Source organism: Mauremys reevesii, linkage group 2, assembly GCF_016161935.1.
Source record: "Mauremys reevesii isolate NIE-2019 linkage group 2, ASM1616193v1, whole genome shotgun sequence".
Taxonomy (NCBI): Eukaryota; Metazoa; Chordata; order Testudines; family Geoemydidae; genus Mauremys; species Mauremys reevesii.
Genome location: NC_052624.1, coordinates 221,046,717 through 221,068,326, shown reverse-complemented (window position 1 = coordinate 221,068,326; position 21,610 = coordinate 221,046,717). Strand labels below are relative to the sequence as shown.

At 41.7% G+C, this 21,610-nt stretch overlaps 1 protein-coding gene across 4 annotated transcripts in view; it reads left to right on the top strand.

Moving 5' to 3' along the window:
* Nucleotides 1–21,610, top strand: part of LOC120398263 (transmembrane protein 68-like) — a 35,321-nt gene that overhangs the window by 3,467 nt on the left and 10,244 nt on the right. For all 4 annotated transcript variants that reach the window (XM_039525517.1, XM_039525520.1, XM_039525519.1 and 1 more), the window contains exon 4: nucleotides 18,843–19,007. In XM_039525517.1, coding sequence (XP_039381451.1) covers nucleotides 18,843–19,007 — 165 coding nt within the window. The remainder of the gene's footprint in view (nucleotides 1–18,842; nucleotides 19,008–21,610) is intronic.

Genomic DNA, 21,610 nt, shown 5'->3' with positions numbered 1-21,610 from the left:
GAACTATTGCTACATTCAGATGGGGTTCACTGATTGATATGAGAATTTGTTGACATTTCCTGGGCATTTTGAGCCATTGGTTCTTATCCAGCCCAGGGTGGTAGTAACAAAAGCTTTTATCAGCTGATGCTATTTGTTACTCTTTCTGGCTGAGTCTACGTTTGACTTCTGTGTAAAAATGTTCTTATCAGTGTTCTTATAATTTATGTGACACCCCCTCCTCTTCCCTCCACTCCTCCCCCAGTAGCAGCGGTGGGAAATTGTTAAGAAAAAGCCTACTGTAGGAAAGTACTGGTGTGGGTTTATAAATATTAGAACTGTGAGACACATGATAGATTGTGGGTTTTTTGTTTAAATTAAAATGATAGGCATAGTGGATGAAGTTAATGCAGTAGACACAGAGCCTGAAAAATTCCCCTAATACAGAGACCGGGGTCAGCATCCTAGCAGAAACTTCTGCATCCTCCCCTTTCCCAACAGATTGGGACTAGGGGGCCTGGCCTTCTCAGTAACACCTTATCTCTGCATCTCACATGCAGGCATTTAGCTAGTTGTTTATATTTATCTCTGGCTAGCAGGAGTCTAATAAACAATTTCAAGGCCTGCAGCAGCTGCACTGGAACCAAATTCTGCAGTAACAACCCTTAAATTCAGTGCCAATATTAATAACTTATTCACTACTAGAAAATACCTTTCATTTTCCATGTCTTCCTGTGCCACGATACACACAAACAGACCCTGAAAATATTCCTTGTTTGAATTGAATAGTGATTATTTGAGGATGGGATTTTGATAGAGCTCTCCAAGTGACCCAGCTTGATTCCCAGGATTTTGTCTCCTACAATGTTGGCAAGGCAGTCTGAGTTCCTAACATTGCAAACATCTAAAGCAGAAAAGGGAACTGAAAAATTTAAAGGACTCTTCTCGTGTCACTGTCAGTTCTTGCAGGAGAAATGCAGGACTCTGAACCTTCCCTTGGCATGTTAAAACAAGAACTTCCAGCTTGGATTGCATTCCTTTATTAGGCAACCTCCCGTCTCAAGAAACTGCCCCAGAATATCCCCACACTTGGCATATTTCTTGACCATCTTTTGTTAAACCAACCAGCTTTTGACAGGTCCATGACTGATCTCTATATCTTTAAACATGTACTTTTTGTAAATTTAAAGTGGTATGGATATTTTGCTAATAGTTTAAGTTCTTAATATTTTTTCTTAATTTTCTTTTTAAAAGCCTTGGTTCATATTTTTAAAAGCAAATATCACTTCTGAAAGCAGGTAACCCTGATGTGTATTAGACATAAAATCTGAAGAGATGGTCCTTGACAAACAGCATTTCTCATCTGGCTGTTTTAGTTGGGTTATTCTGCCTGCTCCTTATTACTGGAGGACAACTAACTGATCCTCTAGAACAATGTTTTTCTCAACGACTGGTCCCTGAGATCTCGCTGACTCAGTTTAGCAAGGCAGTTAGGAAGCCAGTCCCATTATCAAAAAGATTGAGAAGCGCTGCTTGAGAATATTTATTTTAATAAAGTGACTGCATCCTCTGCTGGCAGTTGGGGTGAACTGCCTACATGATGTGGTATTGGAACTGGGTCTTTATGGGCTGAGCGTCCAAGGCAGTCTGGGCAAGGCACTGAACCTATTATTATTTATTAAGCACAGCCAATTGGAACAGGACACAGAACAGACCAGATCTCTTATAAGGACCATGTAAAGTATTCAAGCCAGGGGAAGCCAAAACAAATTAACAAAACAGGTATGTCCTCTTCAAGAAGGTCACAGGGAAGAAGCCGTCTTTTAAACAAAGTTCATAAGACCCTTACCTCAGGGCCCTAATTGAGCTCCTAAAATTAGCATCAAGAAACAAAATCTTTGTGCCCAGTCAGGTTAGTTTCTTGGTGCCTGAGAAACCTGCATGGCTTCTGGTCTCCTGCTCAGTCTTTTACCTATTTAAATAGTCCAGCAGGCCAGGGCACGGGACTTCCTTGATTACACCTAGAGAATTTTGGTTGTAGGCTCCAGCTGGTTCCTTAAAGGGGTAGTACAGTCCTTCAAATGCTTTAAGGATTGAGTGATAACTGAATGCTATACTTCAGTGGTTCTCAAACTAAGGCTGCCGCTTGTTCAGGGAAAGCCCCCGACGGGCCGAGGGACATGCTGGCCGCTACTTCCTGCAGCTCCCATTGACCGAGAATGGCGAACCATGGCCAGTGGGAGCTGCGATTGGCCGAATCTGTGAACGCAGCAGGTAAACAAACTGGCCCGGCCCACCAGGGGCTTTCCCTGAAGAAGCGGCGGCCCTAGTTTGAGAACCACTGATATACTTGACCACCCGGACTTCTTTTTTGATGGGAGCAGCAACAGATCCTTTCCAGCAGTGCTGCGGGCTTTTGGTTCCTTTCCTCCTCCATCAACCCCGTTCTTTTCATCCTTTCCCTCCTTTCATCTAAAAGAAAAGAGATCCCCCTGCTCCCATGCAAGTTCAATGATTTAGCCATTAAAGAAGATTGTCTTATTTGGCTGAATGAGTGTGTTCTATTCACTTCACCTTTAACATGTCAAAACTCTCTTCTCCACACCTACTTGCAAAATAGCTTCATTTTGAAGGGGGTCTAAGAATATTTTCTCCTATTACAGCATCATTAGATAAGACGTGTTAAATCAAAGATCCATCAACTGAACTTTACTAAAGTGATACCAAGTCCAATAGGACTTGAAGCTTACACATTTTCTGCAGTTTCAAAGACCAGCTTTTCCTTCCTACACCTCAGCTGATGCAGTAGAAAGTCTATTGGAGTTTCTGAATCGTGGCTGAAAAATTTGAAAGTGTGCTCATCAGTGAGAGTTTGGATCCTCCTCTCTTGATCTGAGAGCTACCATTGCACACGTAGCCATGGTCTGTACTGCCCTCAGTGTCATTCCTCAGCCCCAGCCCCAGAAGAAGTCATCAGCTAGGAACCCCCAGTGCAGAGAAACATCAGAAGCCAAGCAAAGACAACTCCCAGCATTGTTATACAGCTTGGCCTGTGTTGTACCCAGATTCTTGGCTAACTCCTTTGCAAAATTCTGGAATCCAAGAACACAGGGGAGGCAGAACCAGATAAAGATCCTACTAGCAGAAACAACCTCATTCAAGCACCCTTTGATGACACTTTATTGTTTGGAGCATCTTTAGGCAGAGCTTTAAATGACTTGGACAGAGCTTTTAATGACTTCTTTGGATCTCAGCAAAACATTCTCTCCATTTCCATCATCAGAGAGTTGAGGGAAGTTCAGACCTTTACCAAAACAAAGAAAATTACTGTACATAAATACTTTGCTGATTTTTAATTTTGACATGTGAGTTTTTATTTTAGGATTATTTTTATTTTTGGACTCTTCCCCCCCCTCCCTTTGCTCTGCATTTCTGAATTTATAGTGAATTTATTATTTGATTTCTTCCTTTAATCCGAGGGAACATTTGTGCAGTTCTTGCTACTGATCTTGTATATGCCAAACAAAATATTTAATTTGAATCAGGGTGGATTTTATTTAAATTATGATTTAAATCACTAGTCAGGAAGACTCCATTTAATCATGGATTTCTACATAAAAATGCATTCTTGTTGGTTGTTATAAGCTTAATTCATATTCTTCAAAATTCAGAGCTAGATAGATGTGGGTTTTGTTTTTAGAAGGTACACACTATACATTTTTAAAGTGACTTATTTTAAAAACTTTTCAGATTACTTTTGCAGCTATATCAGGAAATGAATGATTGTTTGCTTATTTCATTTATCAAAGGTAATTGAAGCAGATATTTATGAAGTCAATGGGAGGTGAACTTTGTCCAGTTCAACAGGTTAATCATTAATATTTGGAAGATTTTCTTGCCATGCTGTAAGAGGAGGAGAACATCACCAGAGAGACATTTAAATTGTTTTGTTTAACTAAAACAACAATGTTATGTATTCTGGACTTTTTTCTTTAACAGCAAACACATAATATTTTAACAAAACAAGCATATGAATTTTTGAATTTAGTTAAACATTCAGTAAGGTTTGTCTTTGTTAATATTGTTTAACTAAAATAGTAAAATGAAATATTTAAAAAAAACCCACAAATTAAATTGACTACGTCAGCCAGGTCAACATGAGAAACTTAAAATATTGGCTTCTGCAGCTAACTCAGTCGTCTTCACCTTCATTTTCCTGTTTGTTCATAATCTGGAAAAGAAAAACAAGCTTTTCTGCTTTTTCAGATCCCAAATGATTTCTCAATTTGGAAGGAATTAGTCCAAAGGAAGAAAATATTCTTTCTACACTGGCAGAAGAAGCTACTGCTGTTAAAAGTGAGATTATCACTTCAACAGTCACTGAATCCAAGTGCTTAAGTGACTTCCACCAGTTCACTGGTGTGACTTTCTCTAAAACATCATCAGCAAACATATATTTCTTGAATGGTTCACCCTTAACTCTGAAATTTATTATAGTTGGCATTGGGATGTCTATGTCATAGCCAACTCCTCTTCTTCAGCAGTTGAGGTTTGATGCTGGCACTGAGTATTGAGAATATTTGCAAGAAAATGAGCTGGAGATGGTGCTTGTCCCATTCGTTTTTTTAATGCTTGTAATTTAATTGTTGTATATTTCTCTTTTTAAGACCTCACTCAGTTCTTTCCAAATTTCAACAGTGTCAACAATAAAACAACTATTTCCCTGCGTTTTATTCAAGGCTACAGAAATAGGCTTCAGGGTACTCAGCATGTGTTCAACATTTCTCTTAAGCCCAATGTTGAGAACTTTGGCTGTGACAGTGCCATCTATTTTTTCACAATTTTGTTCTCAAACTGTCATCAGATTAGGCCAGTTCTTGATATAGTGCTCAAAACAGTCCACTACTGAGTTCCATCGTATGTCTTGTGGGAGAATTAGCTTGGTTCCTCCTTTCAGAGCAGCTGCTGCAAAGTGGCTGTTACGGAAGTATTTTGCAATTTCAACAACATTAGCCTTTATTTCTGGAACACTGAAGTCTTGGGCTAGGAGGTACATCAAATGAGCACTGCAACCGTATGTTATTAGCTTGGGACTCTCCACACTCTCTTCTAAACAATTTCTTCTCATCTTAGATACATTTGCAGCATTGTCTGTGACCAAGCTGTATACTACATTTGAATTTCTTTTCACAGTTTGTTATAGCTTTTACTGCTACTTCTTGTAAGTATTCTGCTGTGTTTGCATTTCCTGATGTATCAATTGTTTCTGTAAGGAAGACATTCCCTTCTGTTGTCACACAAGCACATACAACAGGATCATTGTGGGACATTGCTCCACCCATCAAGACTCAGGTTAACAATTTCACCCTCTAGACCTTTTGCACACTGCTCAGTTTCTCTTTCATACACTTTATCCAGCAATTTGCCTGCAACATCTGTTGGGTGTGCTTTATCCTGGTCTGAATGACTGAACCATGTTAATGAAGTGAGGTTCTCAATCATACGGAAAGGAGAGTTTGTTGCATAAACAAACCAGGCAACTTTTTCATCAATTACCTCTTTTTGTAATCTGCTGGTTCTTATCACAAACTTATCTATGGTTGTTTCTGGATGATGGAGATTTTGCTACAGGTGATGTACTGTGGCTATGTGCCATATATGATGTGACTGAAACACTATCATCAGCAGATAATTCTGAAACTATAGAAAATGATGGTGATCTTGAAGGTGGATAGTCTTCAGAATCCTATACGTTGAGAATGGATTCTTCTAAACAAAATAAGTCAATGCAGTTATTTAATTATTATTACAATACTGCTCACTTAGTATTACTAATTGCATTCACACTCAGTACTACTTTAAAGGTGAAATTGTAAAAGGAAGATCTGCCTTTCAGATTTTTATCTAAATAAAATCTAAAGATCTGCCTTTCAGCTATTTATCTAAAACTGCATCTAAATAATAGTATTGTAGAGTAACAACTATATTTTTTGGTCAAACATGAGAATTCAAGAATAGTACAGAAGGAAGACAGGCAGTCCTTAAAGAAGTATGAAATAAAAAAGTTTAACACCCTGAAGATCCTGCGTGATGAGACAGGTTCCTTAAATCATCTTCAACGCAGCTTCCTCCTGAGAAGGAACACTTCTTATGATGTTGTTTCATTTGGGCAACTAGGCCTTGCATTTCTTTGTTGCATTGTTTGCATTTTGCACGCATGCCTGTTTTACCCACAAGTAGAGGAACTTCATTAAAATATTCCCAAACTGGGTCTCTTTTATGCCATGCTGCCATTGTGGGTTTTCCCTTATAGTGAGAGAATGGTATGGCAGGTCTCAAATCAATGAAGGCTACACTCAAAAAGACCTCAAGACTTCTGGAATATGCTGCTCAAACAATTTCACTTTTGTTTCTACTGCTTGTCCCTCCCTTCTCACATTATCTTCAGACTTCTTCTCCTTGTCCAGATCTATTCTGCCCCGAACAATCTTCTATTTATTGAACTTTTTGAAACTTTGCACTTTTAGAGAGAGGTAAGGGATTGACTCTGTACACAAATTTGAAGAGGGACAATAGGGTTGAGGTCTATTATTTCTCATCTCTCTATTTATTTATTTATTTATTTTAAAACTTTTTTGCTGTTAACAAGCATGTTATCTCTGGAGACACAAATCCACAGTTTGAGAAATGCAAAACTAAGCATCTCTAATGGTATCTTCTAGACTTAGCACTGAGTCCCAGGGGGTAGATAGAAAGATTAACCTAACTAATCTATACCGAAGCCCCTGTAACCTCATAAGATTGGATCCCTAATCCATGAACTATTGGAACTCATTTACAAAACTTTTCTTAAACATTACATGAATATATTGTCTCCTACTATAGAATTAGAATTTATAATCCCTATTCCATGATATCTTTGAGCTATGATGCATCTTAATTAAAACTGATTTTTATCCACCCTGATTTGAATATATTTCTATTTAATATACGTGTGTGATTGAATCCTTCCTGCTGCTCCTTGATGCCATTTATATAGGATGTTGAGCCCACCTCCAACCTTTCCTACCCTGCTCCCCACTCCATTACTGCTGTCACTTAAGCACTGACTCATGTCAGATCAGCAGAGAGCAGGGGTCTCAAACTCAAATGACCACGAGGGTCATATGAGGGCTAGTTCATTGGCCCGAGGGCTGCATCACTGACACTCTTCCCCTCCACCCCCCGCTGCCCCGGCCCTGCCCCTACTGCACCCCTTCCATGAGGCCCCACCCTTTCCCTTCCCCCATTCCAACCCCTTCCCTGAAGTCCCCACCCCAACTCTGCCCCCTCTCTGCCCCCAGAGGGTTCATGAAGGATGTGGTGGGGGCTCAGGGCAGGGAATTGAGGTGCAGCAGGGGGTTGGGGTGCAGGCAGAGGGCTCAGGGCAGGGAATTAGGGTGCAGCAGGGGGTTGAGGTTCAGGCAGGGGGCTCAGGGCAGGGAGTTGGGGTGCAGCAGGGGGTTGGGGTGTAGCAGGGGACTCATGGCAGGCGATTGAGGTGCAGGCAGGGGGCTCAGGGCAGGGAGTTGGGGGGTGGGATGCAGGAGGGCTTCGGCCCCCTGCCCCTACTCCTGCAAGTAGCTGGAACCATGACCCTGTGGCCCCTGTGGGAGGGGGATGCAGGGCTCTGCACGCTACTTGCCGCACTTCCAGGCTGCGGTTCCCAGCCAATGGGAGCTTGGGGGGGGCGGTGACTGGAAGCGAGCTGAGTGTTTGAGACATCTGACGTAATCCTACATAAAGAAATGAATGAAGGGACAGTCTGAACTATGTTGCTCATGCATACGAATGATCATAGGCACTGACTTCCCCTCTTTCGTATGGGTACTCGACACCCCCCTGCCTCCCAGCTCTCTCCCCACTTTGCCCCTTCCCCAAAGTCCCTGCCCCGCCTCCTCCCTGCCCCTATTCCAACTCCTTGCACAAATCCCTGCACCGGCCCCACCTCCTCCCCATAGCCCGCCACGTTCCCACTCCTCCCCCTCCCTCCTGGAGTGTGCTAATGCTGCCAAACAGCTGATCGGTGGCGGCCTGAGTGGAAGGAGGATGTGGGGCGGAGGGTGAGGGGAGCTTGACTAATTTTTCCCTATGGGTGCTCCAACCTCAGTGCACCCATGGAGTCGGCACCTATGTGAATGGTTAAAACCAATTTAGAAGTCCTTCAGGAAAAAGAGTTAGGTGTCATTGTGGACAACTCAATGGAAATATCTGTGCAGTGTACACAGATTGGATGGCATGCTCTAATTTTGAATATTACATTATAGTCTTAACTATCTTGAGCAGTTTAGTATCATCTGCAAACTTTGCCACCTCACTGTTTACCCCTTTCTCCAGATCATTTATGTGTACATTGAATAGGATTGGTCCTAGGACTGACCCTTGGAGAACACCACTAGTTACCCCTCTCCATTCTGAGAATTTACCATTAATTCCTACCCTTTGTTCCCTGTCTTTTAACCAGTTCTCAATCCATGAAAGGACCTTCTCTTTTATCCCATGACAGCTTAATTTACGTAAGAACCTTTGGTGAGGGACCTTGTCAAAGGCTTTCTGGAAATCTAAGTACACTATGTCCACTGGATCCCCCTTGTACATGTTTGTTGACACCTTCAAAGAACTCTAATAGATTAGTAAGACATGATTTCCCTTTACAGAAACCATGTTGACTATTGCTCAACAGTTTGTTTTTCTACGTGTCTGACAATTTTATTCTTAACTATTGTTTCGACTGATTTGCCCGGTACTGACGTTAGACTTACCGGTCTGTAATTGCCGGGATCACCTCTAGAGCCCTTTTTAAATATTGGTGTTACATTAGGTAACTTCCAGTCATTGGGTACCGAAGCCGATTTAAAGGACAGGTTACAAACCTTAATTAATAGTTCTGCAACTTCACATTTCAGTTCTTTCAGATCTCTTGGATAATACCATCTGGTCCCGGTGACTTGTTAATGTTGAGTTTATCAATTAATTCCAAAACCTCCTCTAGTGACCCTTCAGTATGTGACAGTTCCTCAGATTTGTCACTACAAAAGCCAGCTCAGGTTTGGGAATCTCCCTAACATCCTCAGCTGTGAAGACTGAAGCAAAGAATCCATTTAGTTTCTCCGCAATGACTTTATCGTCTTTAAGTGCTCTTTTTGTATCTCGATCATCAAGGGGCCCCACTGGTTGTTTAGCAGGCTTCCTGCTTCTGATGTACTTAAAAAACATTTTGTTATTACCTTTGGAGTTTTTGGCTAGCCGTTCTTCAAACTCCTCTTTGGCTTTTCTTATTACACTTTTGCACTTAATTTGGCAGTGTTTATGCTCCTTTCTATTTGCCTCACTAGGATTTGACTTCCACTTTTTAAAGGAAGTCTTTTTATCTCTCACTGCTTCTTTTACATGGTTGTTAAGCCATGGTGGCTCTTTTTTAGTTCTTTTACTGTGTTTCTTAATTTGGGGTATACATTGAAGTTGGGCCTCTATTATGGTGTCTTTAAAAAGGGCCCACGCAACTTGCAGGGATTCACTTTAGTCACTGTACCTTTTAATTTCTGTTTAACTAACCCCCTTATTTTTGCATAGTTCCCCCTTTTGAAATTAAATGTCACAGTGTTGGGCCATTGAGCTGTTCTTCCCACCACAGGGATGTTGAATGCTATTGTATTATGGTCACTATTACCAAGCAGTCCTGCTATAGTTACCTCTTGGACCAGCTCCTGCGCTCCACTCAGGATTAAATCTAGAGTTGCCTCTCCCCTTGTGGGTTCCCGTACCAGCTGCTCCATGAAGCAGTCATTTAAAGTATCGAGAAATTTTATCTCTGCATTTCATCCTGAAGTGAAATGTTCCCAGTCAATATGGGGATAATTGAAATCCCCCACTATTATTGGGTTCTTAATTTTGATACCCTCTCTAATTTCCCTTAGCATTTCATCATCACTATTACTCTCCTGGTCAGGTGGTCGATAATAGATCCCTAATGTTATATTTTTATTAGAGCATGAAATTTCTATCCATAGAAATTCTATGGAACATGTGGATTCGCTTAGGATTTCTACTTCATTTGAATCTATATTTTCTTTCCCATATAGTGCCACTCCCCACTCCCACCCCGTACAACCTGTTCTGTCCTTCCAATATATTTTGTACCCCGGAATGATTGTGTCCCATTGATTGCTCTCAGTCCACCAGGTTTCTGTGATGCCTGTTATATCAATATCCTCCTTTATCACAAGGCACTCTAGTTCACCCATCTTATTATTTAGACTTCTAGCATTTGTATATAAGCACTTTAAAAACTTGTCCTCTGTTTATTTGTCTGCCCTTTTCTGATGTGCCAGATTCTTTTTTATGTGACTGTTTATCATCTGATCTGGCCCTTACATTATCCTCTTCCATCCTCTGCTCCTGACTATAACCTGTAGATTCTCTATCATTAGACTCTCCCCTAAGAGAAGTCTGTGTCCGATCCACATGCTCCTCTGCAGCAGTCTTATGTTCTTATGTACATTACATTATGGTTGCCTCTTCTTCTCAAAACCGATATACCAGAAATAGAAAAGTTACAAAGAAGGCTATTGCAGATGATTAGAGGCATAGAAAAATTCAACATGATGAAAGATTACTGACCATATAGTTCTTCGGGTGGCTCTGTATATTCTCACTTATGGGTATTGCTCTGCCTAGTGGTGTCTAAGTAGAACCCTCTCCTAGCAGTGTACCTGAGAGCACACTCATGTGCCCCCTCCCCCGCCCGCATGCGTAAACATCTCCAACTGCTTTGAGAGTGAGGATATAAGGGGTGGGGTGACCTGAGCTCTTCACCACCTCAGTTCCTTCGAACCGCATGCCTGGATGGTAGTGAACCGCTCCAGTCTCTTTGGATCTGGAGTCCTTTCTGCTTGAAGTGTTCTTTCTTGTAGCTAGTTAGTGTTAGTATAGGTATAGTCAGTTAGTGCGTAGCTCAGTCCAGGTTATAGCAGAGCTGAGGAAGAAGGTGGGATTCAAGAGGTGCGCTTTATGCCCCACTGTCTTCCCCATGTCTGACGACCACATGTGGTACCTCAAGTGCATGGGAAAGGGCTGCTCTCCTTCTAGGTGTTCTATTTGCCAGACTCTTAGACTCAGAGTATGCAAGGACAGAGAGACTCAATTACAGCTCCTTCTTCTCATCCCTCTGGATATGGACAGTTGTTGGATCCAAGGTCCAAAGGCCAGTCAAGACTCCTGTGACTTCCAGTACGTCAAAACAGTTGAAGTGCTCCAGGAACTAGAGCGCCATGAGGTCCAGATTTGGTTCCCACTACTACCTCTGAAGCTACCTATGTCAGAACCGAGGGCCTCTTTGTTGGCTTCAGCTGTCTTGCATCCAGAGAAAAAGTCGAGAGATGAGATGGCTACTCTCAGCTGTGCTGTATCCTATGCATCAGACTTCTTGGATCCATCCAATTCCAACAGAGCCTCCATGGCTTTGAAATCCTGGTTGGTTCCAGTCTCTTCTTCAGGATGAATTTGAGTCTTGCATTGGATGTGATTCTGTCCATGTCTTTGGCTCTGACTGTTACAGTTACAAGCAAAAGAGGCCTAAGGACAAATCAGCCACTGTTAGCAGTGCCAGATCCCATGCCTCGGATTTATCAGCTCCAGCCAATATGACAGAACTGCTACGATTCTAAAATCTAGATCTTCACCTTCAGCTCTGGCAGTTAGGGATATAGATGGCATCAGATCCAACGCAGGATACAATCTAAGTCTTTGGCTTTGGCCACATTCCAGTTTCGGTTCCAGCTCCATCTTTGATTCTGAAGGATGCAGTGATGGTGATAGCTGAAGTTCACTGTTTAGCTTCTGATTGTTCCTTGGGCAAGCGTCCCTGGTTTGGAGATCTCAGTTCTTTTCTTTCAGATGAAGTAGCAGGACAATGTTACTCTTTCCCCAGAATGTGGCTAAGGACTCTGAGCTTCCTTTGATGCCACAGACTCTGCTGCTAGAACATTGACTCCTGCTATGAGGAGACTTGCTTGGGTTTGCTGCTCTTCTCTAGCCCTGGATACCAGACTTAAACTAGAGAATCTGTCCTTCAAGGGGGATGATCTTCTCAGAGAAAGGCAGATGAGTTGCTGGAATAGCTAAAGGAGGCAAGATCAACAGCCCATTTTCTGGGCTTGATTTCTTCTGACAAGAGGAGACCTTCTACTTCTTCTTTTCGTTATCGGAGGCAATTCTGTCCCAAGTCATCTTCATCTTATTTTTTGCCTAATCTAAGGCGTCAGCAGTACCACTAATTGACATCCTTCCAGAGCCAACATAAGAAGAGGTTATTTAAATCAAGGCCTATATCTAAGCAACCTGCTGCCTCCATGGCATCTTTGTCTCAAAACACTGGACCTCAGATTTGATTGCACGATTGTTGGAATTATTTTTAGGCAGTGTATTACAACCCTAATTTAACCATAAATTCCTTTATTAAATTCAGAGCCAAATGGTATTGATACAATTGCTCTAAACATGCCTAAAAAGCCTAAATAATAAGCAATTTACTACATCTAAACAATAACATAACATTTATAAGCACTTAATCAATATACTTATAAATGGGCTAAACTCAGGGGTGCGTAGATCCATATTGGTTGGCTTCAACATGGTCAGGCAGGTATTGGCAATGAACCCTTTAAGAGTTTACTTTTTTATATCCTTTCACAAACAAGGGATGTCATTGCCAATTACTGACTTCAGCTAAAATCCAGTTTGAGACCGTTCACTCTTATTTCCAGTTTTAATCCAGATAAGATTTAAAATTTCCTTTCTCCCTTTCTGTTTCTTCCCTATCTCACCCCCTCCTTCTTGCTGACCACCAGTTTTTCCACTGTACCTGAGTTCACATAGACCCTAATTTTTGAGATAACACTGGTGTGTTGGGTGGGAAGGTCCGTGTTGGCTCCTTCTAAGACGGATTCTCTCTTATTTAAAATGATCTGCAATCACCCCTATTGGTCAGAAGCCTTTTTTTTTTAAATTTAGAAACTTCCCTTTATTTCATTAGTTGTTCTTTGAACCCTACTTCATTCTGTCTGGCCTTATAACTAATTATTTTCAAGGCCTTTCTTTTACATGCAAATTAGGGGCCTTCTTTACAATACATTCCTTTAACCAAACTTAAGCTGACTTGAATTTTATATTTATTCTACAGTGATTGAGTGATTGTGGCCCAATCAGGAGCCTTGGAGCTCTCCTCATCGGAGTGTAGAGATGTGGTTTATGCCCCAGTTGGGTTCATGGACCCCAGTCCCAGATGCTGGGTGTGAGCTGCTAGGTGGAGGACTGGAGTGAGATAACTCCCAGGACCCCTGGTTTCAATACCCGTGGGGCCTGACACTGGTGCAGAAAAAGGATGGGGGGTTCCATCCAATTTTTGATTTAAGGAACCTTAACAAATACATTCAGAAGTTTTGGTTCTGCATGTTGACTTTGGCTTCCATAATCCCTTCACTTTTGGTTATCAATTTGTTCACAATTCTCGATTTAAAGAACACGTAATTTCATATGTTGATTCATCACATTTGTTGCAAATCCCTTCTTTTCATATCGATCAGAGAATTGATTTGCCGATATCTTTCCAAAAGCCACATTCTAATAAGGAGGAATTTATTTTATATACTTTGGATGTGAGACGGACCCTTGCTAGATGAATTAAACAATGTATTGTTGAAAGTTACATATTAGCAGAAATTCCTGTACCTACTTCAGTACAATCACAATCTACTAGAGCTGTAGCAACTTCCTTTGCTTGCCATAAGCAGGTCCCTGTTGCTGAACTTTGAAGAGCTGCAACCTGGAATTCTGTACACACTTTCTCCAGGCATTATGCTCTGGATTTGGTCCCTAGGGCTGACGCTACATTCAGGAGAGTGCTGCCTCACTCACTGTTCGGTGGGGACTCTGTTCATGCCTACGGATTATTATCAGCACTGCTTGTAAATTGAAACCATAAGTGGGAATATAGTAGAAATAGAATGGGTTCCAAAAAGGACACTGCAGATGATGAGCCATGGAAAAGCTTGATGAAAGATATGATGAAAGATTAAAATTATTAAGACTATATAGTTTAGAGAGAAATTATTGAACAGTAAAAAGAAGGTAAATCATGTGCTTCAAGTTACATTTTCACCATAATACAAGAAGGGAGGCACAAATGAAATGAAAAGCAACACATTTCAAATAGATGAAGAAAAAATATTTTTGCAGTGCATCATGAAACTGCGGAACTAAGTGCCACGGTGTATTATGAAGGCAAAGAGGATTAGACAGTTTTATCTGAATAAGTATATCCATAATTCTATGATGCTGAAAATGTGTAAAGCATATAAACTCATGTGCTTCAGGACACAAGCCAACTTTTAACTGTGTGATTAGACAAAATTCTTTCTCCAGATATGTTTTTCCGTAATGGTTCATTGTGGAGATTTGGAACATGTTCTCTTGATCACTGTTTGAAACAGGATACTGAACTAGATGGACCATTGGTGTAATCCCATGTGGCATTTTCTATGTTACCACTTTCCAGCAGCTCCACTCTTGGGATTAAGTTGTGCAAAAGGCTTGTGCAGGCCTTTCAAGGTGAATTTTCCACTATGGGCACTGAAATAAATGTGGCTTTTTATGTTGACTTCAAAGGCTATTGAATTAGGCCCCATGTGTGCAAAATTGTCCTAGGATTCATAATTGAGGAATAATGATCAGCCTAATGCAGATATACTTCAAGGTGCATCAAGAACAATAACTAGGATAGTAGTTAATAAACTAAAGGATGTAAAAGAAAATCATTAGGTTTAGTTGTAAAAGTAGATTATTGGGCAAAAGTTAGCCACTTCAGAGTATAGACAAGTATGATTTTGGGCTTCTAATGTGGAAAATACAATATAAATGTTCATGACTGTACTTTGTACTAAATCAAAAAAGATATGGTAGTGAAAGCTAACAGGGAAACAGTAGCATAGGTTCTTTCTGATGTGGTAGATTTGATGAGCAATTTCCATGACAGCTCATTTTATTGCAACTGATTAGGATTAGAATCTGAGCCATCAACTGTGTCTCACTCAGTGACTGAAATGTATCATGTTAAACCCTGATCTACCAAAAACATTTTTCCATCTATCCTCTCTGTCTCTGAGTGAAGAAGGCCAATTTCTAACTTGATGGGTTTTCTGTTTACATCACACTTGAATAGGCACAAGTGACCAATGAGACTACTGAATTTTTGAAAGCCAATTGAGACTTTGATCTCAAGCCTCTTCTTAGCTCTTCATTCTCACATTGCTTTCCAGTGAGTAGCCTATGCAAGTGCTGAGCTCTACCCCAGTGTTCCAGACCTCTTCTAGTGTATTTTTGCTAAGGCCTTTCTGCAGTCATGAAAATGGCTGAGAAACAACTGAGAAGGTTTAGAGGAAAACTATGGCCCTTCACATATCTCTGAGCTGTCATCCACCAGTCTGAATCTGGAGGAAGTAACCCAGCATCTCCAAAGCCGGTACTTGAGCTGGTGCATTGTTAGGTCAAGTCGAACAGTTAATAGGACATGATATTTTTTAGTTCACTAGGCCTTTCTTTGTACTTCCAGCCTAATAGTCATTCTAATTATGTGGTCATTTTTCTATTGTTTTATTACTGTTCTAGTCTTTGACATATCCTTTCAGTGAACATTGGCTTCCTGGTTCTATTTTGGTTTTGGGGGTTGTTTTTCGAATGATTTCATGTTCAAGTTCTAGATATATTTTCCCCCACTTTAGATTTTACTTGAGTGCAATTTTTTTTTAAATCCCATCCATATGTGTCTCATCTAGGTTTGAATTGTTTTTAGTTTTTAGAGCTTTAGCATACACAAGTCTGGAAAACTAGCAGAAGGCTTATTCATTTGAATTGATGCTCAACATTCTGTAGTTTCATTGGTTTCTAATAACTATCTGTGCTGTTCCCCTCTGGTATTATCGGGACCGGTTGTCTGATAGGTCACTCCAATCCTTGACTCTGGGAATCAGCCTTACCTTGCTCTGCTGTGAGAACCCCCACTCCTGGGCTGTTCACACACTGCCTCTAGCATGTAAGCTGCTCCTTGGATTGTGCAGCCGAATGACACTAGCCAATATCTCCAGTCCCAGACACAATCCTAGAAACCTCTGTCTTGCAGTATCTAGTTATGCCCCCTGGACATGGCCAGCTTATATGAGTTTGTCAATTTAATAAAGAAATTGATATGTACCAGGCTTGTTATCCCAAGGGGATTTTCTGACATGCTTCAAACCAAATGCACTGCTTCAGGTAGAATAAACAAACATTTCTTAACTATGAAGATAGATTTTAAGTGATTATAAGTCAAAGCGTAACAAGTCAGATTTGGTCAGATGAAATAAAAGCAACACTTTCAATGCCTTTACAAACTTAGATGCATCTCACCACAGGCTGGCTGGTTGCTTTTCAGCCAGGCTCTCCCCTTCAATCAGCGCTTCAGTCGCTTGGTATGGTGTCTGTAGATTTAGGGTGGAGGGGGGAGAGAGAGCATGGCAAACGTCTCTCCCTTTTATCCTGTTCTTTCTTCTCTCTTGGCTTTGCCCCCTCCCCCTTCAGAGTCAGTTGAGCATTACCTCATCGCAGTCCAATACTGACTGAAGGAAGGGGGAGTAGCTCACTCGGACAGATCCTTCTGTTGCTGCCTAGGCTAGCGTCCTTTGTTCCTGTGAGGCTGGGTTGGGTTTGTCTCGTACCTGCCCTGATGAGGTGTGAACTGCCTCTCTGCTCTTGGAGAGTTTTTGCCTTGGCTTATTTTAAGCCATGAGGATACATTTTAAGCCTCATAATTATATAGATAAATTATAACCTATAACATGACTGTAACAATTACTATAACATCACTGTAACAACAATGCTCAGTGCATCATGAGCCTTCTGAAGACACCCAACATGACAAACTTTGCATTGGATACCACGCAATCATTTTACAAGAATGAACATGAGAGTGCTGGGTGTCCCCCCGAGGTACAGAGCATCACACTATACAAGTGTGACATGAACAAAAAAACCCATCAAGTTAGAGAATAGCCTGGATCTTTAGTTGAATACTGTGGTGGACTGTATGCCTGTATTTACACTATTATAATAATCTTGGCACAAAGTATGCCTTCTGAGGTATCATTTGAAAACTCATAATTTGATGATCATTCTTGTCCTGGCAAAATACATGTGGTAACATTGTATGTTAAGTTATAAGATTCCATTGTATGATGGTCAGGGCCGGCTCCAGGGGTTTTGCCGCCCCAAGCAGCTCCTCGCCCCCCCCCCAAAAGCAGCGATCGCGATCTGCGGCAATTCAGCGGAAGGTCCTTCGCTCCGAGCGGGAGTGAGGGACCCTCAGCCGAATTGCCGCCGAATACCTGAAAGTGCCGCCCGGCTCCGGAGTTGCCGCCCCAAGCACCTGCTTGATAAGCTGGTGCCTGGAGCCGTCCCTGATGATGGTACTAAAACATGTTCCAAGTCTGGAGAGTGGTCAGACCAGTTCCTCAGAGACAAAGGGCAAGCTAACGCATCAGCCAGGTATAAACAAGGTCAATGAGCCATTACCTGCTAAGTGGCTATTCATTGTCAGGAAAAAGGTCATGGGCAGAAAATGTACATTTTAGTAAAGGTTCCTGTGTACACAGTTTTCCCGGCACCATGTTCCCAGGTAGAACTACTTCTCAAGTGGAGGACAGGGCTATACAAAAGAAGGGGGCAGACACCCCACAGGACCCCACTCAACCTCCTCTCTCACTCTCTGTCCGTCAATTCATTTCATTAGAAGGAAAAAAAGAAACAGCCATTACAGAGAAGAAGGGGTCCTGACCTAAGGAGTTTGGTCAGTAAGACTGTTGAGAATATGTGGTAAGAATAACTTTGCTTTGAATTTAACATGGTTTGTTAAATTAGGCACTAGTTGCATTTTATTTTTCTTCTAACCATTTCTGACTTTTATGCCTTATTCCTTGTATTCACTTAAAATCTGTCTCCTTTGTAGTTAATAAACTTGTTTTATTGTTTTATTGTTTTATCTAAACTAGATTTGAATTGAAGTGTTTGGAAACTCCACTTGAGATAACAAGATTTGTGCATATAATTTCTGTTAATAGAATGATGGACTTTGTATAAACCTGTCTTGTCCAGAGAGAGGCTGGACAGTAGAAGACGTACATTTGTGGGGAAAATCTGGGATGGGAGTATGCTGGTGTCACCCTACAGTTTAATTCAGGCTGGTAAAAGCCTAGCTGTGGCTGGCAGGCTGCAAGTGCACACAGACATAGCTGGGAGCGACTTACATGCTGGAGGCTGTTTGTGAGCAGTCCTGATGGGTAGCTACAGCCGCAAAGCAGTGTAAAGGGCACACCAGGCAGGCGTGAAACAGCTACTCACCAGTCTAGATTGTACTGTGGGAAGGCGACAAATGCCATTTAGAGGTAAGAATTTTCCCCCTGATTTCTGACTCCTCTTAAATCATGGTCACAATTACAAAAATAAGAACAATGACTCAAGACTGCACCAATACTTTCAGCCTCTGTGGGCTGACATATGATTCAGCGATGCAGGAAATCAAGAATAAGGCTGCCATTTTCTCACTGCATTTTGATTATCAAGTGAAATGTTTGACTATCAGAACCAAGAGTTAATTGTTACGCTAAAACTTACTCCTGGTGCAGCTTCCCCACATATCGTCAAGAGTTTCCACAACTCTAGTAAGGAGTTTATGTTATATCACAGGCTGACTGGTATAAAGCTAGTATTGAAACTATTGTACTTTGTACTCTTGACAGGTTATGAGCTTCATGGTACGGAAAAAATTCCGGAAGGACCGGGGCTTATAGTTTATTACCATGGAGCCCTTCCTATAGACTACTGCTACTTTATCTGTAATCTTTATATACAGACGGGAAGACTCTGTTACTCAGTAGTTGATCACTTCTTTTCTAAGTTACCAGGTAAAGTATTTTTATTGTAAATAAGAGAGTTAGTAATATTTTGAATTCCGATATATTAATTCATACCATTTTAGAGATACATACATTATTACAAATATTAAGACTTAAACAAAATGCTTTCCAGGTATACACTACAGAAAATAGGATAATTTGAAGCATTTGAGAACCTCTGTGGTCTTTTGAATATCCTTATAAATAAAGGTTTCTAGATTTCAAAAAACTTTGCGTGTAGCTTTAACATAAAAATGAACTGTTCTTTCTGTTCACTTTTTATTGGTATGATTGACTGTTATAAATTGGAAGAATTCAACATTTAATGAGTTTTATTATTAGCTCTTTTAGAGGCAATCCTAAAATATAAACTATTCTAACAAACTTATTTTCTGAGTGTGGTTAATTGCTGCATTGTTCTTAAATAGAAATCCTATGAAGCATCCAACTCTCGTTAAGTTTGTCGTTAGGAAGCAGTAACTTGCATTGCACAAGCACATTTGGACTCCGAAGACAAAATCTATCCTTGATGTAATTCCATTGAAGTTAATGAAGTTGTACCAAGGGTGAATTTTGCCTATAGTCTTTGTATGTAGTCTTCCAGCACGTTTTCTTTAATGTTCTGAAAATGAAGATTGGTTACTTGTAACTGTGATTCTTCAAGATGGACTCTGCATATTCACAGTCATGGGATGTGTGATAAATAGGGTAATCTCCTGAAATATCCTGGATCAACTTTATTGCATCAAGTTTTAAAATCTTTGGAACCTATTGTATTAAATGAATTGTTTATGTATCCTCGCGGGGCAGGGATTGCGTGTATTTCCATGGGAAGGGTAAATATTGCTCCCCCAGAACTAAGAACAATATGGAGGGATTAGTCAAAATTACACAGGTTGCAAAATCTCTAGAGAAGCACCAGCCACTAGCAAGGTTTGCCTAAAGTAGTTCAAACTGGATTCTTCAGGGACCAAGAGACAAAGGAAGGCTTTTTGGTTCAATGGTCTGGTGGTAAACTGACTCAGGGCCTTCTTTCTGACCCAGCAGTCGGACAGGCTCTGTGCTCCACAGAAGGTCCCAATCCTTAGGGAAGGGTTGGAAGGACTTTGGCCTACTTAGGCCCCAAAAGACTGGGTTCCTGCTCTGAGCAAAGGGTGTTATGAACTTGAAACCATAGGAAAAGCCCTGTGTGGGTTTGAAGGACTGCTCCTGCCAGAGCCCTTATTGGATTTGGAGTGATCTCTAGTAAGCGTATTAGCACGCATGCAGGTCTTTTTCTGTTTTTAATACGTTTTCTCTGTATTGCTTTTGTGTTCAGACTAAAACAAGTTTGCTTAAAAAGAGATGTTTGGTAGATTAATAGTGGTAATTACACTGTTAACCATCTCTGAAGAGAAGGCAAAACAAGCCTGCTTAGGCAGCCTGTGTTTTGTCAGGGGTGGTTACAGTAAAGACAAGGAACAGTTCAGCCTGGAAATAACCCGATCAGAGATGCATGTCTCCACCCAATGGCTCAATCGAAAGGCAATGGCTGGGGAGCCAGAAGCTCAAGAGTGGGTGCCCTAGCTGGACCATTGAGGGGATATACAGGTGCCCTGAACAGTGACACATATGTTGGCTGTGTGTGTGTGTGGTCTGTATCAGTGCAAATTGCATAAGGTTCCACAGCAGTGGAACTAAGTACCCTAGAAAGGAGAAATGTAGAGAAAAGTCTCAATCTTTTTGGGAAAGTCTGTGAAAAGAGACGGGGAAGATGAATTATGAACAGCTGAGGAGATATTGGCTGGTTGAGCTGTGCACAGAAAGGCAGCTCAGCACTGAGGATCTGATGAAAACACAGTTAGGAGGTTTGCTGTATTCTAATGAACAGAAGAGGAATAATGGTCCCGGTCTGCAGGGAACTTCCAGCCCACTGGCAGAGGGTACAGCCAGCAGGGTAAATCTTGGAGCCAGCTCTTGGAGGGAAGCAGGTAAGAGGCTGGCAGAGACACTACCTCTTTTCTATCCAGTGCATCACTGCAACTGGGATCAGAGATGGATCTACAAGTAGATCAGGAGAATCTGCAGCTGGAAAGGGGACAAACTGCATCAGGAAAGGCAGCAGCTAGCAGACCGGGAGCAAGAGAGAGAAGACCAGGAGAAACAGCATAAATACAAGAGAGAAGAAAAGGAGAAGTACTACCAGCATGAGGAGAGAGAGAAAGACAAACAGCTTCCAAGTCCTTATCCAGTAGGTCAGGGGCGGGCAAACTTTTTGGCCTGAGGGCCACATCGGGTTTTTGAAATTGCATGGAAGGCTGGTTAGGGGAGACTGTGCCTCCTCAAACAGCCAGGCCTGGCCTGGCCCCCTCCTCCTATCTGACCCCCCCCTTGCTTCTTGGCCCCTGATGGTCCCCCTGGGACTCCTGCTCCATCCACCACCACCCTACTCCCTGTCCCCGACTGCCCCCCACTGCCCCATCCAATCCCTCCTCTCATTCCTGACTGCCTCCCTGGGACCTCTGCCCCCATCCAACCACCCCTTCTCCCTATTTCCTGACTGCCCCCAGAACCCCTGCCCCTGACTGCCCCCTGTAGTCCCATCCAACCCCCCCCTCACCTTCAAGACTGCC